We start from the raw sequence: 20,144 nt of genomic DNA on the forward strand, positions 1-20,144 counted from the left end.
TCCGATGAAGCTTTTAATACCTTGAAGATACTTCTAAGCCAGGTGCCGGTCCTCATCAACCCACACTTCACCCAGGAGTTTATTCTCTATACAGATGCTTCCGATGTCAGCCCAGGAGTGGTGCTCTCCGAGGACCCAATCCTATATGGAAGCAGGAAGTTGTTCCCCCGGGGAAGATAGTATTCAGTTATTGAGAAAGAAGCTCTGGCTATCCAGTGGGCTGTATTACCGCCTGGGTAGGTCCCTTTTCCTTAGTCACTGACCATGTGCCCTTGCGGTGGCTACACTCCATGAAGAGCTCGAACCCCCACATTATAAACTGGTATCTAGCCCTCCAGTCTTCCAGCTTCTGGGAGCAGCAACGCACAGGGAAAGAGCATACAAATGTGGATTTTTTTCCCAGGCTGACAGGGACTGGCCTGACACTTGAGCAAGAAACCTCTGTGGTCTGGGAAGGGGTGTGGGAGATGGGACACGACCCTATCCTGCTGATATAAAGGTGTTCATGCACTCAGGCAGCGCTAGTTAGGCACACCTGCAGAATGTGATCCACCTGAAGAAGGGGAGCTTAAAAAGGTGACGCTCGCCCCAGGAAAAGAGGGAAGTTTACCCTGGAGGAGAGACAGCTAGGGACTCCCAATTCGCTCCTGCAGCAAGCGGAGTGGCTAGCCTTCCCTTTCCACTCCTGCCTCGTGTGGGGCCAGATGGACATACAAGCCTGATACGGGCAAGAGGCTCTGTAAGGCTGCTCCTCGCCAACAATCTGTGGAGGCACCAGGGGAGCAGTGCCAGCATTTGAGGTAACTAGACTCAAAAAGGACCCTGGGAATGAACTGAACTCCTGCTGGGAACAGTGAGATTGCCCAGGCGTGGGAGGCTCCCATAGGGGACCCCGGGGCAAGAAACTGAAAGAGACTACGGCTGAGCCCAGGCTGAGGGGACCACATTCAACCGAAGTCAGTGGAGTTACTTCAAGGATTGACCCGGACCAAGTTCAGCAAGGAGTAAGTATTATCAAATAATGCCTTGAGCCAGTTTCTTTCTGGACATGACATCCATCTACTTTTCTGCAGCTGACAATGCCTGCTGATGACACCACATAACCATTTTCTTTTTAAATATTAAAGGTTTGCAGCATGTTTCTCTTCCTGGTTTTAATCCAGCTCCATCAACTAATTAACAAAAATGTTTTCTCCAGGAAAGTTAATTTACTCTATTTTAATTGAATTTTTAAACGAATTCTTTCTTTCTTTTTAAATAAATGAGATTGCAAAAGAAAACCAAAAAGAGAGGGTTGAAATATTTTCTTTACTACAGAAAACAATCACCCTGTTAAAGCTTGGCAAAAAGTCATGACAACCATAAGAAAAAAATATTCTATGAATATGAAAAAAAAGAAAAAGAAAAAGAAAGCTGTGCCATAAGATCTGTGAAATAAGTGGTTACTTTTCAAGTTAGCAATTATTTGTAAGCAGACTATCTAATTACAGTGCTTCCTCCCACCCCCATTTTTCATGGTGTAATTATTAGCCTTAGGATGCTCCTATGGCAGTGGTTCTCAAACTGTGGGTCGGGACCCCAAATTGGGTCGCGACCTGGCTTAGACTTGCTGGGGCCCAGGGCTGAAGCAAAAGCATGAGGGTTTCAGCCCTTGGTGGGAGGGCTGGGTTACAGGTCCCCTGTCTGGGGCTGAAGCCCCTGGGCTTCAGCTTTGTCGCTCCCCCTCCCCCCCTGCCAAGAGCGGTGGGGCTCAGGCTTTGGTACCCCACCCTGGCTTCATGTAGTAATTTTTGTTGTCAGAAGGGGATCATGGTTCAGTGAAGTTTGAGAACCCCTGTCCTATGGCCTTTCCTGATTACTCAAATTTTAAAACCCAGAGTTGATGCATGGGGCTGGGAGGCACAACCCAAAACTGTAACTCAAAGGAGGGGCTCAGCTCAAAAAGTTTGAAAATTGCTCGGTAGATGGTTTGTGTGTGCGCGTGTGTGTATAATTTTATATATATATATATCATATTCTGCAATCTGAAAAGGCAGAGACTGGGGAAAAATAGACCATACAAATAAAATGGACAGTGGGTGAGTGACTGACATGCACCTTGTTAACTTAATTCTTTATACATATATGCAAATATGTATCTTGTTAACTTAATTCTTTATATGTATACACACACAAACAACAGAGAATTATCCACATCCCTTGGCCTTTTTTGTTAGTAGTATTTCATTTGTATTGGAGTTTTAGTAGTTCCCTTGGTACTCGCAAAGATTTAAACACTTCGAAAAGGAGCAGAACTTCAGACAGAACAGATATTAATCATAGTTACTGAGATCTTTGCTGAAAATGTTGTATCCTCCCTCAACCAACAGAGGGAAAAACTCAGAGAGAGGGCATTTAGAGATAACTGCAGGTACAAATTAACCATACATAGATACAGAAAGCAATAGATAATGAGCTTGATTCATTCTCTTTGCAGCAGCTGGGGCAAATGCACCCCAGATGGGACTGACTGTAGCGTGAGAGCAGAGTGTTTGCACATCACCCTAACATATAGGAGGGCAGCTATCACTTACTACACACAAGGGTCTATAGGAGCCCCAACTAGCAGAGCCTGCGTGACGTGGGATGTGCTGAATATAATGCATCCTCTGAGCTACCTGGACCTAAAGAGCACCACCCACTTTTTGATGGGTGCAAGCCCATAATGCCGCTTTCATCAGACTTAGGCAAACATTCTGCTGCCAGGGGCCTTCCGCTGCAGGCCATGACGATCTCCAGCAGAAATCCTGAAGGAATCAAGCCCAGGAAATAGAATCTGAATGGAAGTAAATCAAATAGCAGAGACATACTGAGCCACAGGAGTCATACAAGATGCAGAGCAGCCAAGGTCATCGTACAAAATATCCCACTGTGTGGATATATTTTTGAAACTGACAGATACATCTCAGAGCACTCTGTGTTCTGCTGTGAGGTTAAAGCCTTTCAAAAGAGCAGGATATATCAGAAACTAAAAGCACCGCTTCACAAAACTAAAGGGATGCTTTGGAAATGCATCACAGAGCTTATTCATGGTATGTGTTGCTTTATGATGTATTCTAAACTTTTCTTTAGGTTTGTAGAAATCCTTCCCAAAACTGCACTCTTACACTATACCAGTGAAGTTTCACCCCTCCCAGCAGAGACCATTCCTAGACTTGTCTTCACCTCAGGGGAGAGAGACATGTGCTCTAATGGTATAATTTGCTCTGGATAGTCCCAGACAACAAGACCCCTAAATCCTTTTGAGAGTCACTGCTTGCCACATATGGTCTCTGACTCTGTAGTTCTGGCCTGCATTCCTTGTTCCTAGATGTAGAACTCTGCATTCAGGTATATTAAAGTACATTTTGTTTGCATGGGTCCAGCTTACCAAACGGTTCAGATTACTCATATAACTGCCCTGTCCTCATCATTATTTACCACTCCACCAATCTTTGAGTCATCCACAAATTTTATAAATAGTGATTTTTCATTCTGTAAGGGTGAAAAGCCAGCCTACAGAGTGGCTCAGCGGGAACACTGTCATGAAACAGGACTTCATTTTATCTCTGCTGCTGTTTGGCATTGCCATAAACTGCATACTAAAGAAGTGCATTTGGAGTACTAACACTGGTATAGCATCAGTAGATAGCAAATTATTAGAAGACTTACACTTTGCTGATGATAGCGTGCAAGTGACACCCCCAAAAAGTTACAAAGAGAGTCAATCTGGCAAACACAGCAGGCCACATAATTAGTTATGCTAAAACAAACATACTGGAAATCCAGGCATCAAGCAGTAACATCACACTAGATGGCAAAAACATCAAGGAAGGAGAACAGCTTCCCTACCTGGGCAGCACTGTATTAGCCAGAGATCTCAAGAAGGAAAGGATGTCAAAGATAGGAAAGGCATCTACAGTATTTACTAAACTCAACAACATATGGAAATCAAGGATATACAGCATCAAAACAAAACTGAGAATTTTCAATTCAAACACAATATCAATGCTAACATATGGCTGCAAGAACTGATGATCTTTTAGACAGAAAACTAGATGCCTTCAAAAATATGTGCCTATGAAAGATTCTGGGCATTGGTTGGAAAGACTTCATCACCAAAGAAAAGATCCAAGAAATTACGAACCAGCAACTTGTTTCCACTAGAATCAGAAGAAAGCGCTGGACATATCTGGAGCATCTACTCCAGATACCAACTCACAGACTCCCACATGAAGCTGTCAAGTGGAAACCAGCTGGTGTGCAGAAATGAGGGCACCCAAGAGAAACCTCAAGAAGAACTCTAAGCAGGAAGGGCAGAACAATCTATTTCAACACCATAGAACAGTGGAAGCAGCAGCTAATAACAGAGAGGAAAGGGGAAGACTAGATTCCGCCCTGTGCACCAACATTGGAAGATGCAATGTAATAATGATTTTATATTTACTTCCATAGCATTGATGAAAATGTTGAATAGCTTCAGTCCGAGTACCAATCCCTGTGAAACCCCACTAGAAACATCCCCATTCAATGCTGATTCCCTATTGGCAACTGCTTTTTGAGATCTGTCAGACAGCCAGTTCTTAATCCATTTAACGTGTGCGTTATTGATATTGTCAAGTATCAGAGGGGTAGCCGTGTTAGTCTGAATCTGTAAAAAGCAACAGAGGGTCCTGTGGCACCTTTGAGACTAACAGAAGTACAGGGAGCATAAGCTTTCGTGGGTAAGAACCTCACTTCTTCAGATGCAATTGATATTGTATAGTTTGAATTTTTTATCAGAATGCTGTGCAGTCATAAGTTAAATGCCTTACAGAAGTCTACCCTTATCGACCAAACTTGTAATCTCATCAAAGAATGAAATCAGGTTTGTTTGACATGACCTATTTTTCATAAATCCATGTTGACTGGCATTAATTATATTCCTATCCTTTATTTCGTAATAAATTAAATCACATATAATCTTTTCCATTATTTTGCCTGGGACTGATATCAGGTTAACTGGCCTATAGCTAACTAGGTCATTCTGCGTGCCTTTTTGAATACTGGCACAACATTAGCACTCTTCCAGTCATCTGGCCTTTCCTTGGTATTCAAGATTTATTAAAAATTAACATCAGCAGGCCAGAGATCTTCTCAGAAAGCTCCTTTAGGGATCTTAGTTGCAAGTTATCCAGGTCCGCTGAGTTTACAGTGTTTACCCCAGTAGATGTTGTTTAGCATCTTCCTAAGTTATGAATGGACTGTGAAGTACTTCATAGTTCTCATGTGATATGAGCACATCATCTTCCTTCTTTCCAAATACAGAAGAGAAATATTTATTGATCACTTCTGCCTTATCTGCATCATTATTAACAGTTAGCTATCTAGTAATGGGCCTACAACATTATTAGGATTTCTTTTGTTCCTAGTATACGTAAAAAAATATTTCTGTCCTTAGCCCTGGCAGCTATGGATATTTCCCTGATGTCTTTAGTTTCCCTTATCAATTTTTTGCTCTTCATAACTTCTAATTTATATGATTTCTATTATCCTCCTTTTCTATTTCATATACTGTTTTTTATTGCTAATTTTTGTCTTCATTTTGCCACTGAACTGGGATGGATTTTTAGCCAAAGTTATCTTCTTTCTTGATTGTGGAAACACAGCTTTTTTGAACATTTAATACATTTTTTTTAAAGAACTTTGAATTTTCATACACATTATTCTATCTATTTTTTTTATCTCAATGAATTTTGCTCAGCTTTCGGAAACTAGCCCTTTTGAAGCACCAAGTATTTATAATAATTATTGGAATTTGTCCCCTACTTGTCAATATTCAGTGTTGTCTGGTCATGATCACCAGTCTCTCGGCACTTATCACCCTTCAGTCCAGTGATAATTCGTCTTTATTCATCGTAAGGAGCTACTTTGTGTTGGGTACAATATCTTTTGTGTTAGAAAATTATCATGTACAATTTTTAGAAACTGTAATGATGGCTGAATGGTACCTCTAGCAAATGTCTCCCATGACAGACTGATCAAATAAAAGACTGACTAGAAGGAGCTTGTTAAACTTCAATAAATTGCCAAAAACACCAGTACTGGATGAGGGAAATGGAGAGCTGGATCTGCCAGCTGGCCATCACAAATGTTAAAGCTCTATGGACCAGATTTCTAGAGGCGTGTAGGCACCTGAAGATGAATATTGGTGCTGGCCTAGTTGGAAGTAGTAGAATTTTTGAAAGCATCCAGGCACCTAACTCCCATTGGATTTCTCCATCAAGTTTCCCTGTAGGGTAGACGTTGCACAACAGATTCCACATATCAGATTGCTATGGTGTCTCTGCAAACCTGGGAGCCTCTCTGCCACGCTGTAAAGCCAGTAACAGCTCAGGTCCCAAAGCCTCTATACTCTATCTACAATAGCAGGACGGTGGGTTATTTCACTAGCTTGCGCGATACAGGTGAACTCCATGAAAAATCAGGAATTTCCAGTAAAAGTAGGGCGGATAGCAATGCTATATGTTTATGTTTAAAAAAAATCAATAATTGTAGTGTAACAAAGGCAGTTGTGCAGACCCTCCCCTTTCTTCCAGATACCCATTTAATTAACAGTTTGGATCATCCATCTTTGTGGAGGGGTAATATAAATTGAACTATGCACTGTATTGGAATATGCTCCTTGTTATCCAAAGCAATTCTCTTCGACTGAAAGTTGTGAAATTGGAAAGCAGAGCCCTCCCATTCCTGTCCCCCTCTAGCATGTGTATCTGCCTAGATGTAGTTGGGAGCTACCAACTGTGTATCCAAGAGTTCAGAAGAACAATGGAGGTTTGATTAGTTCATTCTTCTGCTTCCAGAGCCAGCCATATGAAACAAAATCAATGAATGTGTTAAATATAAATCAGCCAATTTAGGTTCAAATCCTGCATAGGACTGAGTACCCTCTGTGATGCTGTCAAGCAGGTTGCCAGCTCCCACCAAGGCAGCAGGCTAATTCACTCACATGCTAATAGAAATCAAAGGAGTGTCAAAAGGCATTGTAATGTGATCAGGCCAATTCACTTGTGTGTTGGCATAATTAAAAAGGAAATGTGATGGTATTGTCTTCATTTATCTGTAACCTGTTGAATGCTATTACATTATATTTTACATTATACATCACTGTACTTAATTAACCCTAGATCAAAGCATGTATTAGCGTTTAGATGAGAATTTACTTAACGTGTAAAACTGCATGAAAACTAATGAAGGATTGTTTCTGGCTATCACATTGTTCATGAAAACTAATGAAAGACTGTCTGAATGGCTTAACTAAATGCATTATGTATGTCCCTGTAAAGTTAACCAGGACTGAAGCCTTAGAACTGTAAATGAGAAGCATGCTAACTTCAAAGCATGGGTCCTTGCGTTCAACAAAGGGAAATCTACAGATCCATGTTGTGATGGGAACACATGCCCGACTGCTTTCTGGGGAAAACAGCTATCAGAATCTACCATGGGAGCGATCCTGTATCTCTGAGCTGTTTGGACACTTTCAGGGGGCGTTCCAGATACAAGACAGAGATCCCCAAAGTTGTTTTGGGTAATCCTGAGAGATTTATGGAAATCAGGAGATTACTTGGCCTTTGCTAATCATTTGGACTTACAAACTCTGACTCACTTGTAATGTATTTTACTTACATTAATCTCTCAATAACTCTCATTTCTTTTTCTTAGCTAATACATCTCTAGTTAGTTTACTAGAGAAATTGGCAACAGCATTATATGTTTTTTTAGTGCTGACTAATAAAACATGGAATTGTATTAAAATCAGTTTCATAAACCAGAATAAGTCCTCCATCTTACACAGCCCTCTATGATTTACAGCTCTAAACATTATAGGAAGACTATATATCCTTTCATATTTGTCATCACATATCCACCTCTATAAAAATATGCAGTCTCAGAAAGAGAATGAATGTAGCAATTACCTCCATTTTTAAATAGTTCATCATCTCATTATGTAAAGTTGATTTTAGCACAACTTTTATTGACAACATTTATTCCAAATTCTTTGCTATCTTTTTTTTGTTTTAAATGTCACTTCATACATGAGAAAAATGCTAATTAAAACTGCAGTGGAAAATAAACACACTGGGTTTGCAACACATGTATTGGCTTACTAAGAGTAATTGGCTTTTTCACTACAGGGCAGTACAATAAACTGTAATTGTGATTTTTCAACCAAGGAGCATAATGTGTTCTTTATAGATATAGTAATGAATGTTTGCAGCTTATTCTTTAACTTTACTGAATGCAGCAAATTTAAACTAGCAACCTTAACAACAGAGGACACTACCAGCATCTATTATAATTCAGAAAAATATGAATAAAAAGTATTTTCCATTCACTGGTTTGTAGGTAACATCACTCATGCCACGATTTCATAAAACATCTCCCAAAAATAAAGCAGAGAAAAGAAAAAACTGTCAGACTCTATATTTATCTACCTGAAACAAATTAGATGAAAAAGAGCAAAGGCTTTTACAATTTAACACTTGTGTTACAAGACAAAAAATTTTGCCTAGATTTGATGATTAAGTTCCGCATATAACAAAAGGCTGCCATTAAAAAAAAATCAGTAAGAAAATAACCAGAATATCTCCAGTCTATACAAAGTACAACAATAGCAGAGTAAAATTATAACAAAGTTGTGATGAATCAAGACCTATATTTCTCTACCCAGGTATAGATTTCTACTGGCATATAATTATATTACAGGCATAACAAAAAAAACAGGCATGGAGAACTTCAGCTCTAAAAGAACTTGAGATCTTTATAGCATAAAAGTTTACTTAACCCTAAATTCATCATAACTGCTACCAGTGATCTCTACAATAAGAATATGGTGACGACAGACTTCCCTGGCCACTGCAATACTTATACATCTATGACACCATGCCTGATCTCTACAATAAGAATATGGTGACGACAGACTTCCCTGGCCACTGCAATACTTATACATCTATGACACCATGCCACACTCAACAATGAGCAGCAGCAAAGGGTATAACAAAGGGGAGAGGAAGGAAAAGCAGAAGAGGTGAATAAGGAGAGAAAGAGACAAGGAAGAAGGTTCCATCTATGTCACAATTCCACCAACCCATGCATTTTTCCTGGGTACTAGTTATTCTTAGGTTTCAGAGTAGCAGCCGTGTTAGTCTATATCTGCAAAAAGAACAGGAGTACTTGAGTACTTGTGGCTCTAATAAATTTGTTAGTCTCTAAGGTGCCACAAGTACTCCTGTTCTTTTTGTAGTTATTCTTAGTAACATTTCTCACTTACCTACATCAGGATCCGTGGCCTGGACTCTTGTTAACAAAGCTTTAGTGGCTGTATTCTCATAGACACATGCGGTGTAATGATCAGTAGAAAACATTGGTGGATTATCATTAACGTCCTCCAGGAAAAGGTGGATTTCTGACTGGCAGAACCTGCCACCGCCATCTGTTGCCCTGGCAATCAAGTTGTACACAGGGATTTTCTCTCTGTCTAAAAGGGCCAAGGTTTTCAACTCACCTAAAATTGGGTAAAAGCAGCAATCATCATTATTAATAGAACAGAATATCCATTTTTAGATACTGGAAGTACCAGAAAGATCACATATTTTTCAGGAATTAAAAGAAAAAAAGAGGGGAAAAAAAAGAAACAAATAATAGTGTCCATCATTGAAAGGAATACAAAATCCTGAAAGTTTCATTTTACTTCTGTTTATCCACCATAGTTAACTGCCAGTACAAATGCAGTAGGTAAGCCAATCTGGATGACCTTCAAAGCCCTACAATTTCACCCTTGGCTGAGAGTATAATAAACAGTATTTTTCATGTCTGCCTTTTGGTTACTCTCATAATCTCCATGGCTCTCTAGATTTCTAAACACATAAATGCACTGTAAATCTACTGATGACAGCAGAGATAATCAAATGTAAAGGGCCGTAATGCTGATCTTTGCCAACAAACAACTCAGAGTCTCAGTAGGTGCCTCTGCCTTCCAGTTTAGATCAGATCTCTCATTCTCAGATACATGTTATAGGCCAATGAAAGGACACAGGTCTGACCATGGGCAGTAAGAGCAACCACAAAGCAGCTTGTTCATATTCCACAAGTTTTAAATATTATCTGCTTCTTATAAAACAGATAAATCGTCTTCAACCATTAACATATCAGCAAAGCATCTGGTACTAGTCAGCAGGACTGATTTAGTTTTTATATGCCAGATTCCATATTTAAATGCATTACACTTCATTCTGATAGGGGACAATAGCCCACCTTTAACATACTAAACACCTCCCCCTGCTTCAACCTCTGTGATTTATGGTAACAAAACAGTACCACCAGATGCAGTGCCTCCTGTTAGTAAACCACGCATCAAAAACCATGTATCAAATCAGCAATACTCCCACAACACTCTAACATGCTAACAAATACGATATCCATGGCCCTTCCTCCCCAAAAGCTTGGATGAAAAGATAGTCCTTGCCACATGTACTGAAGATCAACACATTCAGGCTATTTCAGACCCTGGTGGAAGAAATGATTTCCAAAGCTGAAGGCTCCTCGTAAACATTCGGCCAGCAGCTCCCTCTCTTTTATACCAAGTGGGCTCCAGCTCAAGGCCTCTGATGCCCACGACTGGTTTGAAGGTCTTGCTGGGAAACGTGAGGGTTAAATCCCCCCCAATGGATGGAATATCCAAGGTGGCTATCAAAGGGGTTCCTTCCCTTCTACTGTCCTATAACTGTCACCTTCAAAGTGGACATAAGTGCCTGCAATAATATAAACTGACAGCAGAAGTTCAGATTTCCATGTGACACTTTAATGGAAAATGCATTAGCAGTAATTGGCGAGAACTCTGGCCCCAACTGGTGGCCAGGGTTAGCAATGTCATTCAGAGACAAAAGTTTTGTCACCTTACCGCTTTCTGGATCTAAAAAAAATTTATTGTTCCCAGGTCCAAACAGCGAATAGCGAATTTCACCATTGGATCCGATGTCTGCATCCTTGGCACTGATCTTAAGGATGACTTTGTTTGATGGAATGTCTTCAGGAAATAATGCTGCATATGCAAACTAGGGACAAAAGCAGAAAACAGGAGATGCAAGAGCTGCAGTTTATATTATCTTTGCACAGACATAATTTTGCATGGTTACTCTCTATGGTGCATGCACTTACAAGTATCTTCAACATTTTTATACAAAAGAAACAACTTTTCTTAAGGAACTTTAACTCATTAGTATAAGTTCTTAAGCATTTTAAGTATCACAACAACACCACAAACTAAAAACATTAATAGGACTGCAAAGGTGTTCGGAATAAAAAGGCTGACACACCTTATCCACTGTCTACCCTGACTTTTTCTTGAACGCTCCCCTCATTTCACTACTGTAGCAGTACAACTGCACCCTTGACGGTGAGTGTGGGAGCGCAAGGACAGGACACAGGGTAATTTTACCACTGTATCATCTGTGCTCAGATAGGTCTAGACGTCACGGTGGTTAAAATGCCAGTGGCTACCTGTGCCCTGTCTATACTGATCCTCTCACCGTGTTTACCACTAGAGGGACTGCAACAACAATAATCTAATCTCACTACATAATAAGAAAACTACCAGTGTGGAGAAGGCCTAGCTCCTCTAGCTCCACTGCTATGTTCTCTAAAACACTATCCCTTCCACCTGCTTTAGTGAAACTATCTACTCCCACCAGTGCCTCCCAGAACATGTCAGGCCACTGGACTAAGAGCATACCATCCATGGAGCTAAGAAATTAAAATAAATGAAACTGGAAACCAATGATAAATAATAGTGAACTTTATAGGAAAACTTTATGTCCAGTAAAATATTACACAACTAAAATTTGCTGACTAACCTGATCACAGACAGGACTATTATCATTAACATCAGTGACCGTCACTTCCACAGCAGCTTGTGTTACAAAGAGGCCATCGGTAGCAGTGATGTTCAGAAAATAAATGTCTTGTTCTTCCCGATCTAGTGGTCTCTTCACGTAAACCTTCCATTCATTCTGAACCAGTCCCAAGGCGAACTTCCCTTTGGGATTACCTCCTACAAAGAGGCAATGGAGGCCTATCAGAGCTTTGCACTCATTCAAACATAAACACAGATGCAGTTTAAAGGTGTCACAAGTAAGCAGCTACCATTTCTCCTCATACAATGAGAAGTGATTTCAAACTGGCAAACTCTGGAAATCTGTAATAAGATTATGATCCCAGGCATTTGTGGTCCCTTGTATGAAAGTAAACCACTAATATCCAAAGAAAACAAAATCCATTTAGCAGAGCTCAAGATGATCTCTTGTTTAGTTCTCCTTAAGGGCAATCAAATTCAAACTGTGAACAATCAATAGTCTTCTCAGGATGGTACAATTGTCTTTCCACTTAGTCTCAAGAGAGGATGTAATACACTGTAGCTCTTGTTACCAAGACAATTTCATTAGCTGTTGATTATGCAATCAAGGAATGGCAGTAGGTTCTATTAAGGAATCCTTTAATGAAAGCTTTATCATACAGCTGTGCTGTTCTTATACTCATTAGGATTCTATTTTTTAAAAAAAAGTTTACATGACACAGAAAGACACATTAGCCCTAACGAGGGGTCATTTAAGGAACAGTTCAAAGATAAGCATAGCAATTAGATCAAATTTATCAGAGAGTGAAAGCTAGTGAAAGCCAGCTAGGAGTGAAGGAGATGAAGCAGAACAGCTTTTTATTATGCTGAAACACTGACACCGAACCTGGCAATATTACTTTTCCACATCATTAAATTGCATGGAGACAAAAGCAGCTTGTAGAGAGAAAGACTTGTCCTCATCATCCTCAGAGAGGGAAATAATGTCATTTCACACACTGAAGGATACAAGGAATTAAAAGTGATGTGAAAAGGGGCACGGTTCTTTGTCAATAACATTTCTAATGGTTATTTACACCTGCATTTCAAAGGGTATAATCCCTAATCTCTTCTATAAGAAGATCACCTTCAATTACATTCCTTTGCTGTAGCCTGTTCTCCAACCTTTGTCTTTATGTTGTCAGATTAGACTGGAAATTCTTTGGGTCAGGTTAACACGACTTCCTCTCTCTGTGTACAGCTCCTAGAACATGCCTGGTCTGTAAAACTAGATGTATACATTCACCACATTCAGGCAGAACGGCATCTGTTTATCATGAACTCAGATGCTGCACGAACTGAATGGGGAGATGGAAAAGCCCCACATTGTTTCAATGAGCAAATTACAACTCAGGCTAACCCGCTATTTTCCCACTAAGCGAAGTTTGCTACTGTTCTCTTAAAGGGAGACTGCAAAGGTTTAAAAAAAAAGGGGGGGGGGGGCTTGTGCCCTACTTCTTTGTGATGTAAAAAGGCAGCACAAATGGAGTTTTTTCATTAATTTTTTTTTCCTCCTTAGCAATATCAGGAATGTAAAGTCTGATGTTCCTCGGCTTTGCTGGAGTGCTCACTCAGTGTCTTAGATGTGTGCTGTGAGACCGCGTGGCCCCTACTGGAAAAGGTAGGTTTTTAATCTTTACTCCCAACTATTTATGTTCAGTATGTGAGAAAATAGGTATTAACAAAAACATAGAAAAGAGAAAAAGTTATAAACCGTCGGAATAAAAAAAAATCATTCTTCCCCTGTGATCACACCACTTAATTAGGTGTGGCTACCTAGCATCTCAGATATCATAACTCTGCCAGTTCTCCATGAAGTCTCTCAGGGGCCTGGTCTACACTAGGAAATTAGGTTGGTATAACTACATCGCTCAGAGGTATGAAAAATCCACACCCCTGTGTGACACCCTTAAACTGATCTAACCCCCAGCGTAGACAGCACTAAGTCGATGGCAGAAATCTGTTGTTGACCTAGCTACTACCTCTTGGGGAGGTGAAATACCTACGCTTTCCCGTCGGCATAAGTAGTGTCTTCATTGAAATACCACACTGGCACAGCATTTTAAGTAGACAGGCCCAGGAAAAAGAGGGCAGATGAGACACATTTCTGAACTTAAAACCAAACAGAAAGGTTGAAGACATATGTTAAGCCTTGTGTGTATATCAAACACCAGAAAATGAGGGCAGTTTAGATGACTGATCAGCCACATATTTTATAGAACTTTTAGACTGAGTGTGTGCATTCGTATTAAAATATAAAGTTGGTATATCAAACACTTAACCATTTTCTGTTTATAGCAACCCAATGGTCACAGGCTCCAATCTTGAAAGGCCCTCAACTCCCAATGACTTCTATGAGAGCACTGGATGCTCAATGCCATGCCGAATCAGGCCCTTGCTGAAGCTGTGTTGCGACAAAAAATGGATCTCCCCAAAATACGGTCCATTGTATTTCATTATGCAACATGGGCTGGATCCAAAGACCAGTCAAGTCACTGAGAGTCTGTCCACTGACTTGACTGAACTATGAAACACATCCTAATCGGGCTGTAGAGAAAGGTAGGCACATGCTGATTAACACATTAAAATATCTCCATTTAAGTTCAGCATCAGGGTAAAGAAGCATAATTTTTCTCCACAGCTGGTTGTGAACCAGCCATAGCAAGAGTTTTGTTTAATATAACAAAGCCTTAAATATATGTCTTTAACTTCATGATGGCATTCAATACTTTTCTGCACTGTACATGAGAGTTCTTTGGTTAAGCAAATGATTAACAAGCTTCAGTTAACATGAAGCAGTATACCCACCTCATGTATATCCCATTGCTGAGTAAAGAGGAGAGGTAAAAGCTTCAATCAGTTGGCTGGTTGGTCCTGTTAATAGTAACACCAGCCTTGAACAACTCTATAGTCATTACCGCCATGTTGTACATGAAATAGCTTTTATATCATATGCTGGGAATTATAGGAGTGTGTATAAAATGTTTGGGTCTTTAAGACCCCCATTTCTTTCCCTTATTCTATTAAAAGATTCATCTGAATGACCAAGAAACCTTAGTGATAAACACAAAACATGTGAATCAAAGGATTGATTCATGTGTCTCTTCCTTTTTTGTTATCGTTATCCTTCCTTTCTCCATTGCTCAGCACTGGTGCTACATTTTGCTGATGAAAGACTGAAGGCATATGATAAAGTGTTACAGAAATAATGAGATGTAAACAGTAAAATACTGTCAGGGAAATATTCTTAAAAGGAAAGGAAAAAAAAATAAGCTGTGGCTTAGGGAACCATTTTCTAGCATTCATATGTATGCCCTGCTGCAGATCTCATTCTGCAATGATTAATTAACTTTTCCACTAACATATTTAAGCAGATTCTGGGTCCTAAGGGCATTCTAATTAATTAGTTTTTCACTCTGAATAATGTAGAATTTCTAAACGGAAGCCTCCTGACTACGAGTATTAATGGATTCTTTAAAATCTGTTGGCAGTTTTCTTATGTTCTGCTTTGAATGTCACAACACTGAAGTGTTAGCTAAAAATAAAAGCAACTTTTAGAATGACTTTGAGGCTAAGAGAATCTGCATTATCTTTCATCTTTTGTTACTTGAAGTTTGACTAATGGCCTGTTCCCCCATGCCCTAGTCAGCACATGGTACAAAACCAACTTGGGCTCAAGTTTAATGAAAGAAAAAACAGCCAGACACAATGAAATCCACAAACATGCTGATCCCAAATAAACAAATTTTGATACACATCATTACTAAAGCGCACATATATAAGTTATAACAACTAAAAGGGTAGCTGAAAACTAGATATTGACCACATGAGTTTTCACTGCAACTTCCCTATTCATAGTCCATACTAGAGTGGTTATTTATTTTGTTTCTTTTTTTTGGATTTTATATTTATTTATTTAGAAATGTCTAGTGCCTATCTGGAACTGTAGGTACTTTATGCATATTAAAACCAATAGTGTTTACACAAAATTTAAAACAGTGCACATGTTTATGGAACTGCCCAAATGATAAAGACAACCCACCAAATTCTACCACCACTACATCTTAGCTTTTGAGGAGGGAGGGTTAGCTCAGTGGTTTAAGCATTGGCCTAAGCATTGGCCTGCTAAACCCAGGGTTGTGAGTTCAATCCTTGAGGGGGTCATTTAGGGATCTGGGACAAATATCTGTCTGGGGATCGGTTCTGCTTTGAGCAAGGGGTTGGACTAGGTGACCTCCTGAGGTCCCTTCCAACCCTGATATTCTAAGACAATATTCTTATGTCTGCTAATATGACTCCTCCCGCAAATACCAGGTGTCAGGGCTGTATCCCCACTTTGAACTTTAGGGTACAAATGTAGGGGCCTGCATGAAAACTTCTAAGCTTAACTACCAGCTTAGCTCTGGTCCGCTGCCACCATTCCCAATGGATTCCCTCCCTGGGAAGCCTTGAGAAACCTTTCACCAATTCCCTGGTGAATACAGTTCCAACCCCCCTGGGATCTAAAACAAGGAGAAATTAACCATTCCCCCTCTTTCCTCCCACCAACTCCTGGTGAATCAAGATCCAAACCCCTTGGATCTTAAAACAAGGAAAAATCAATCAGGTTCTTAAAAAGAAGGCTTTTAATTAAAGAAAAAGGTAAAAATCATCTCTGTAAAATCAGGATGGAAAATAACTTTACAGGGTAATCAAACTTAAAGAGCTCAAAGGACTCCCCTCTAGTCTTAGGTTCAAAGTACAGCAAACAAAGATAAACACTCTAGTAAAAGGTACATTTACAAGTTGAGAAAACAAAGGAAAACTAACATGCCTTGCCTGGCTATTTACTTACAAGTTTGAAATAGGAGAGACTTGTTTAGAAAGATGTGGAGAACCTGGATTGATGTCTGGTACCTCTCAGTCCCGAGAGCGAACGCACACCCAAAACAAAGAGCACAAACAAAAGCCTTCCCCCCCCAAGATTTGAAAGTATCTTGTCCCCTTATTGGTCCTTTGGGTCAGATGCCAGCCAGGTTACCTGAGCTTCTTAACCCTTTACAGGGAAAAGGATTTTGGAGTCTCTGGCCAGGAGGTATTTTATAGTACTGTACACAGGACAGCTGTTACCCTTCCCTTTATAGTTATGACACCAGGGCTCTCAGAAGTGGCTACCTGAATGACTCTAAGGGTATGTCTATGCTGCGAGAAAACACCCACGGCTGGCCCATGTCAGCTGGCTTGGGCAGTGGGGCTACAGAATTTCAGTATAGATGTTCAGGCTTGGGCTGGAGCCCTGCCTCTGTGACTCCACAAGGAGGGAGGGTTCTAGAGCCTGGACTCCAACCCAAGCCCAAGCATCTACACCAGTGGCTCTCAACCTTTCCAGACTTCAATACCCCTTTCAGGAGTCTGATTTGTCTTGAGTACCCCAAGTTTCACTTCACTTAAAAACTACTTGCTTACAAAATCAGATATAAAAATAAAAAGTGTCAGAGCACATTATTACTGACAAATTGCTTCCCTTCTCATTTTTACCATATAATTATAAAATAAATCGATTGGAATATAAATATGGTACTTACATTTCAGTGTGAGCCTTGAGCCTGTTTTTCACTTGTGAGTCTTGTCTGAAGCCAGAGCCCCAGGTGGTGAGACTGAAGCCTGAATCCCACCGCCTAGAGCTGGAGCATGTAACTTAGCTTCATAGGACCCACTGTGGTGTTGGGCCTCAGGCAATTGCCCTGCTTGCCCCCCCACTACCACCCTGCACTTGTGACCCTCCTAAACCCATCCTGTGACACCCCCCACCCCCCGAGGATTGCAAACCCCAGGTTGAGAAACACTCATCTAGATTAGTTGAATAGCCCCTGGAAGACCTCTGTGTACCCCCAAGGGTATGTGTACCCCTGGCGGAGAACCACTTATCTACAATACAGTTTTATAACCCCGCAGCCTAAGCCCCTTGAACTCAAGTCAATTGACACAGGCAGCCGCATGTGTTTTACTGCAGTGTAGACGTACCCTAGAGGACAGATCCTCAGCTCTGGTTTATTGTCTCCATTGACTTCAGCAGAGCTCTGGCCATTTACACCAGCTGGGGATCTGCCCAGAGGTGCTTGAAATGCGCACAAAGCAAGAATAAAAATGTGCCGCTCACCCCAAAATTACACAAATACCGATTGAGCTTCCCATGCAAAATAAACACAGACAAAAAGAAAATAATACTGACCACAAACAACATAAACTCTCCCTTCCACAAATACTGAGAAAGAGATGACTAAGGGGTCCTTCTCTCTTAATCAGAAACATTGGCATGGGCTTCAATGATTTGCTGGATCAAAGTTATAACCTCTGCCACATTTTCTGGTTGCTTTCCCCCGATCTACCAGCATTACACCTCAGGCTTATCTGAGATGGGCATCAACCAGCTCACCCTTGCCCAGGTTCAGACGTCAGTCAGACACTGGGCTAGACATTCCACCTCACCAGGTAGGTCAGGCACACTGAGGAGGTCAGACTGAGTTCCACTGGCACACTTTGAAGCTGCTACAGCCCATACCTCCTCACTAAGGGCCTGAGCCTCTCAGCTGCTGAGCATCCTCTGTTCCCACTTACTTCAACAGGAACTGTGGGTGGGGAGCAGCTTCAAGGACAGGGAAGCAATCTTAACAGCCCCAAACAGTGGTTACGCCAGTTACTTTAGGCCGTGTCTACACAGGGACACTCAGGAAAGTTAATGTAAATCAACTAGAGGTGTGAAGTCAATGCACATGGTGTGTGGATGCCCTCATTAAGGAGTAGAGTGGCCTTAATTTACAGTAACTTAATCTGCCTTGAATCAGCCCCCCCACACCCTTTTCCCCCTCCACCTTGAAGGTGACTTCACACCTTTTAGTTGATTTGCCTTAACTTTCCTGAGTGTCCCTGGATATCTAAATACTTTTACAGAACCTGCAGTATTTGCACTAGCAGGGGCATTCCCCGACCGTAATTACAGGGTCCTGTAGGTAATACTGCAAACACCAAGAAAACCTTATCTATTTGTCTAAAACAATACTGACAAGTCTTCAATAATCCACATGAAAGGGCCTATGGTTTGTTGCATGCAACTGGCCAAAATTGCGCTCTCACAAGAAAAGCAACAGTGCCTCTTCCATCTCCAGCTATCACTGCCAGGAACGTTCAGATATTTAACAGCCAGCTTTTATATCATGCCTTTCATTGGTACGGATCCCAAATTGTTTTACAAGGACTATCAATGAATGGACAAATAGGCATCACATCTTCTACCAGTGAAATGCAGATGGCTCTGGGTTCGAAAATGGCAGCTGTTTACCAGCACACAGCAAGCCTGAAGAACAGGTTTGAACTGAAGAACTGTATTTAAGTTAAACTAAAAATGGGAGGGGCATGTTAGTCAAGCACAGTGTTGTCATCCATATTAGAAGTTGGCCAGAACACTGAGATTAATGATTGTATTCTTGGGGTAAGTACTATGGGATCTTTAGTCATCACAAGCGGTTAGAGCTTTGATTTTATGCCTCATCTAAAAGGCGATTTTTCCACACATTCTGTGTGTGTTGCATGTCCACAGGGAAAGGTATGAAAGGCTATTCTCAGTGCACTAAATGCCATTCTCGTCATTTACTTTCTTTTCCTTTTAATTCAGTGATCTATACTTGCTCCAGTGAACGGCTCAGGCATGGCTGTATTTACAGAACAATATTCTGGGTCTCAAAATACCTTCAAAATGACACGATCACTGAAAAAAATTCCCAGCTAATTTGATCCCATTGAATGTTCGAGTCCACTAGCTGAACTCATTTTTAACTCAAAGTATGAATTGAATGTTTCATTAGTGAAAATGCAACTGTTTTTTAACATTTGTTTTTTAGCCAATAGAATTAAATGTTTCTGGATGATTTTCATTCTACAATTTCCCATATCTAAGAGGATGTCTTAAAAAACTGAAGATAGCAAAGCCTCTTTGGTATTATGTTCTAGCAGTTGCAATGGTATCACATGTGCCTTTTAAACCTCTTGTTTTTTCAGTAGTAGCATTTTTAAAATTTACTATGACAACATAAAATCAGGAAGGGATAGTTTTGAAACTTTTAGGTCTTACGGGAGGAGATTGCTGTTAAACTGGTATTTTTCTCAAATTAATGAAAGTGGATTAATATATAATATAGCTGTACTGTGCATTAGAACAGGA

The 20,144-nt window shown here is 40.5% G+C and overlaps 1 protein-coding gene across 11 annotated transcripts in view; it reads right to left on the reverse strand.

Annotated features, from left to right (window-relative positions):
- Positions 1 to 20,144, reverse strand: part of FAT3 (FAT atypical cadherin 3) — a 566,930-nt gene that overhangs the window by 79,065 nt on the left and 467,721 nt on the right. For all 11 annotated transcript variants that reach the window (XM_008171837.4, XM_042856002.2, XM_005304056.5 and 8 more), the window contains 3 exons: positions 11,910 to 12,106; positions 10,958 to 11,111; positions 9,329 to 9,562 (listed from right to left, as the gene is read on the reverse strand). In XM_008171837.4, coding sequence (XP_008170059.2) covers positions 9,329 to 9,562; positions 10,958 to 11,111; positions 11,910 to 12,106 — 585 coding nt within the window. The remainder of the gene's footprint in view (positions 1 to 9,328; positions 9,563 to 10,957; positions 11,112 to 11,909; positions 12,107 to 20,144) is intronic.

The sequence above is a fragment of the Chrysemys picta genome, chromosome 1, assembly GCF_011386835.1.
Source record: "Chrysemys picta bellii isolate R12L10 chromosome 1, ASM1138683v2, whole genome shotgun sequence".
Classification (NCBI taxonomy): domain Eukaryota; kingdom Metazoa; phylum Chordata; order Testudines; family Emydidae; genus Chrysemys; species Chrysemys picta.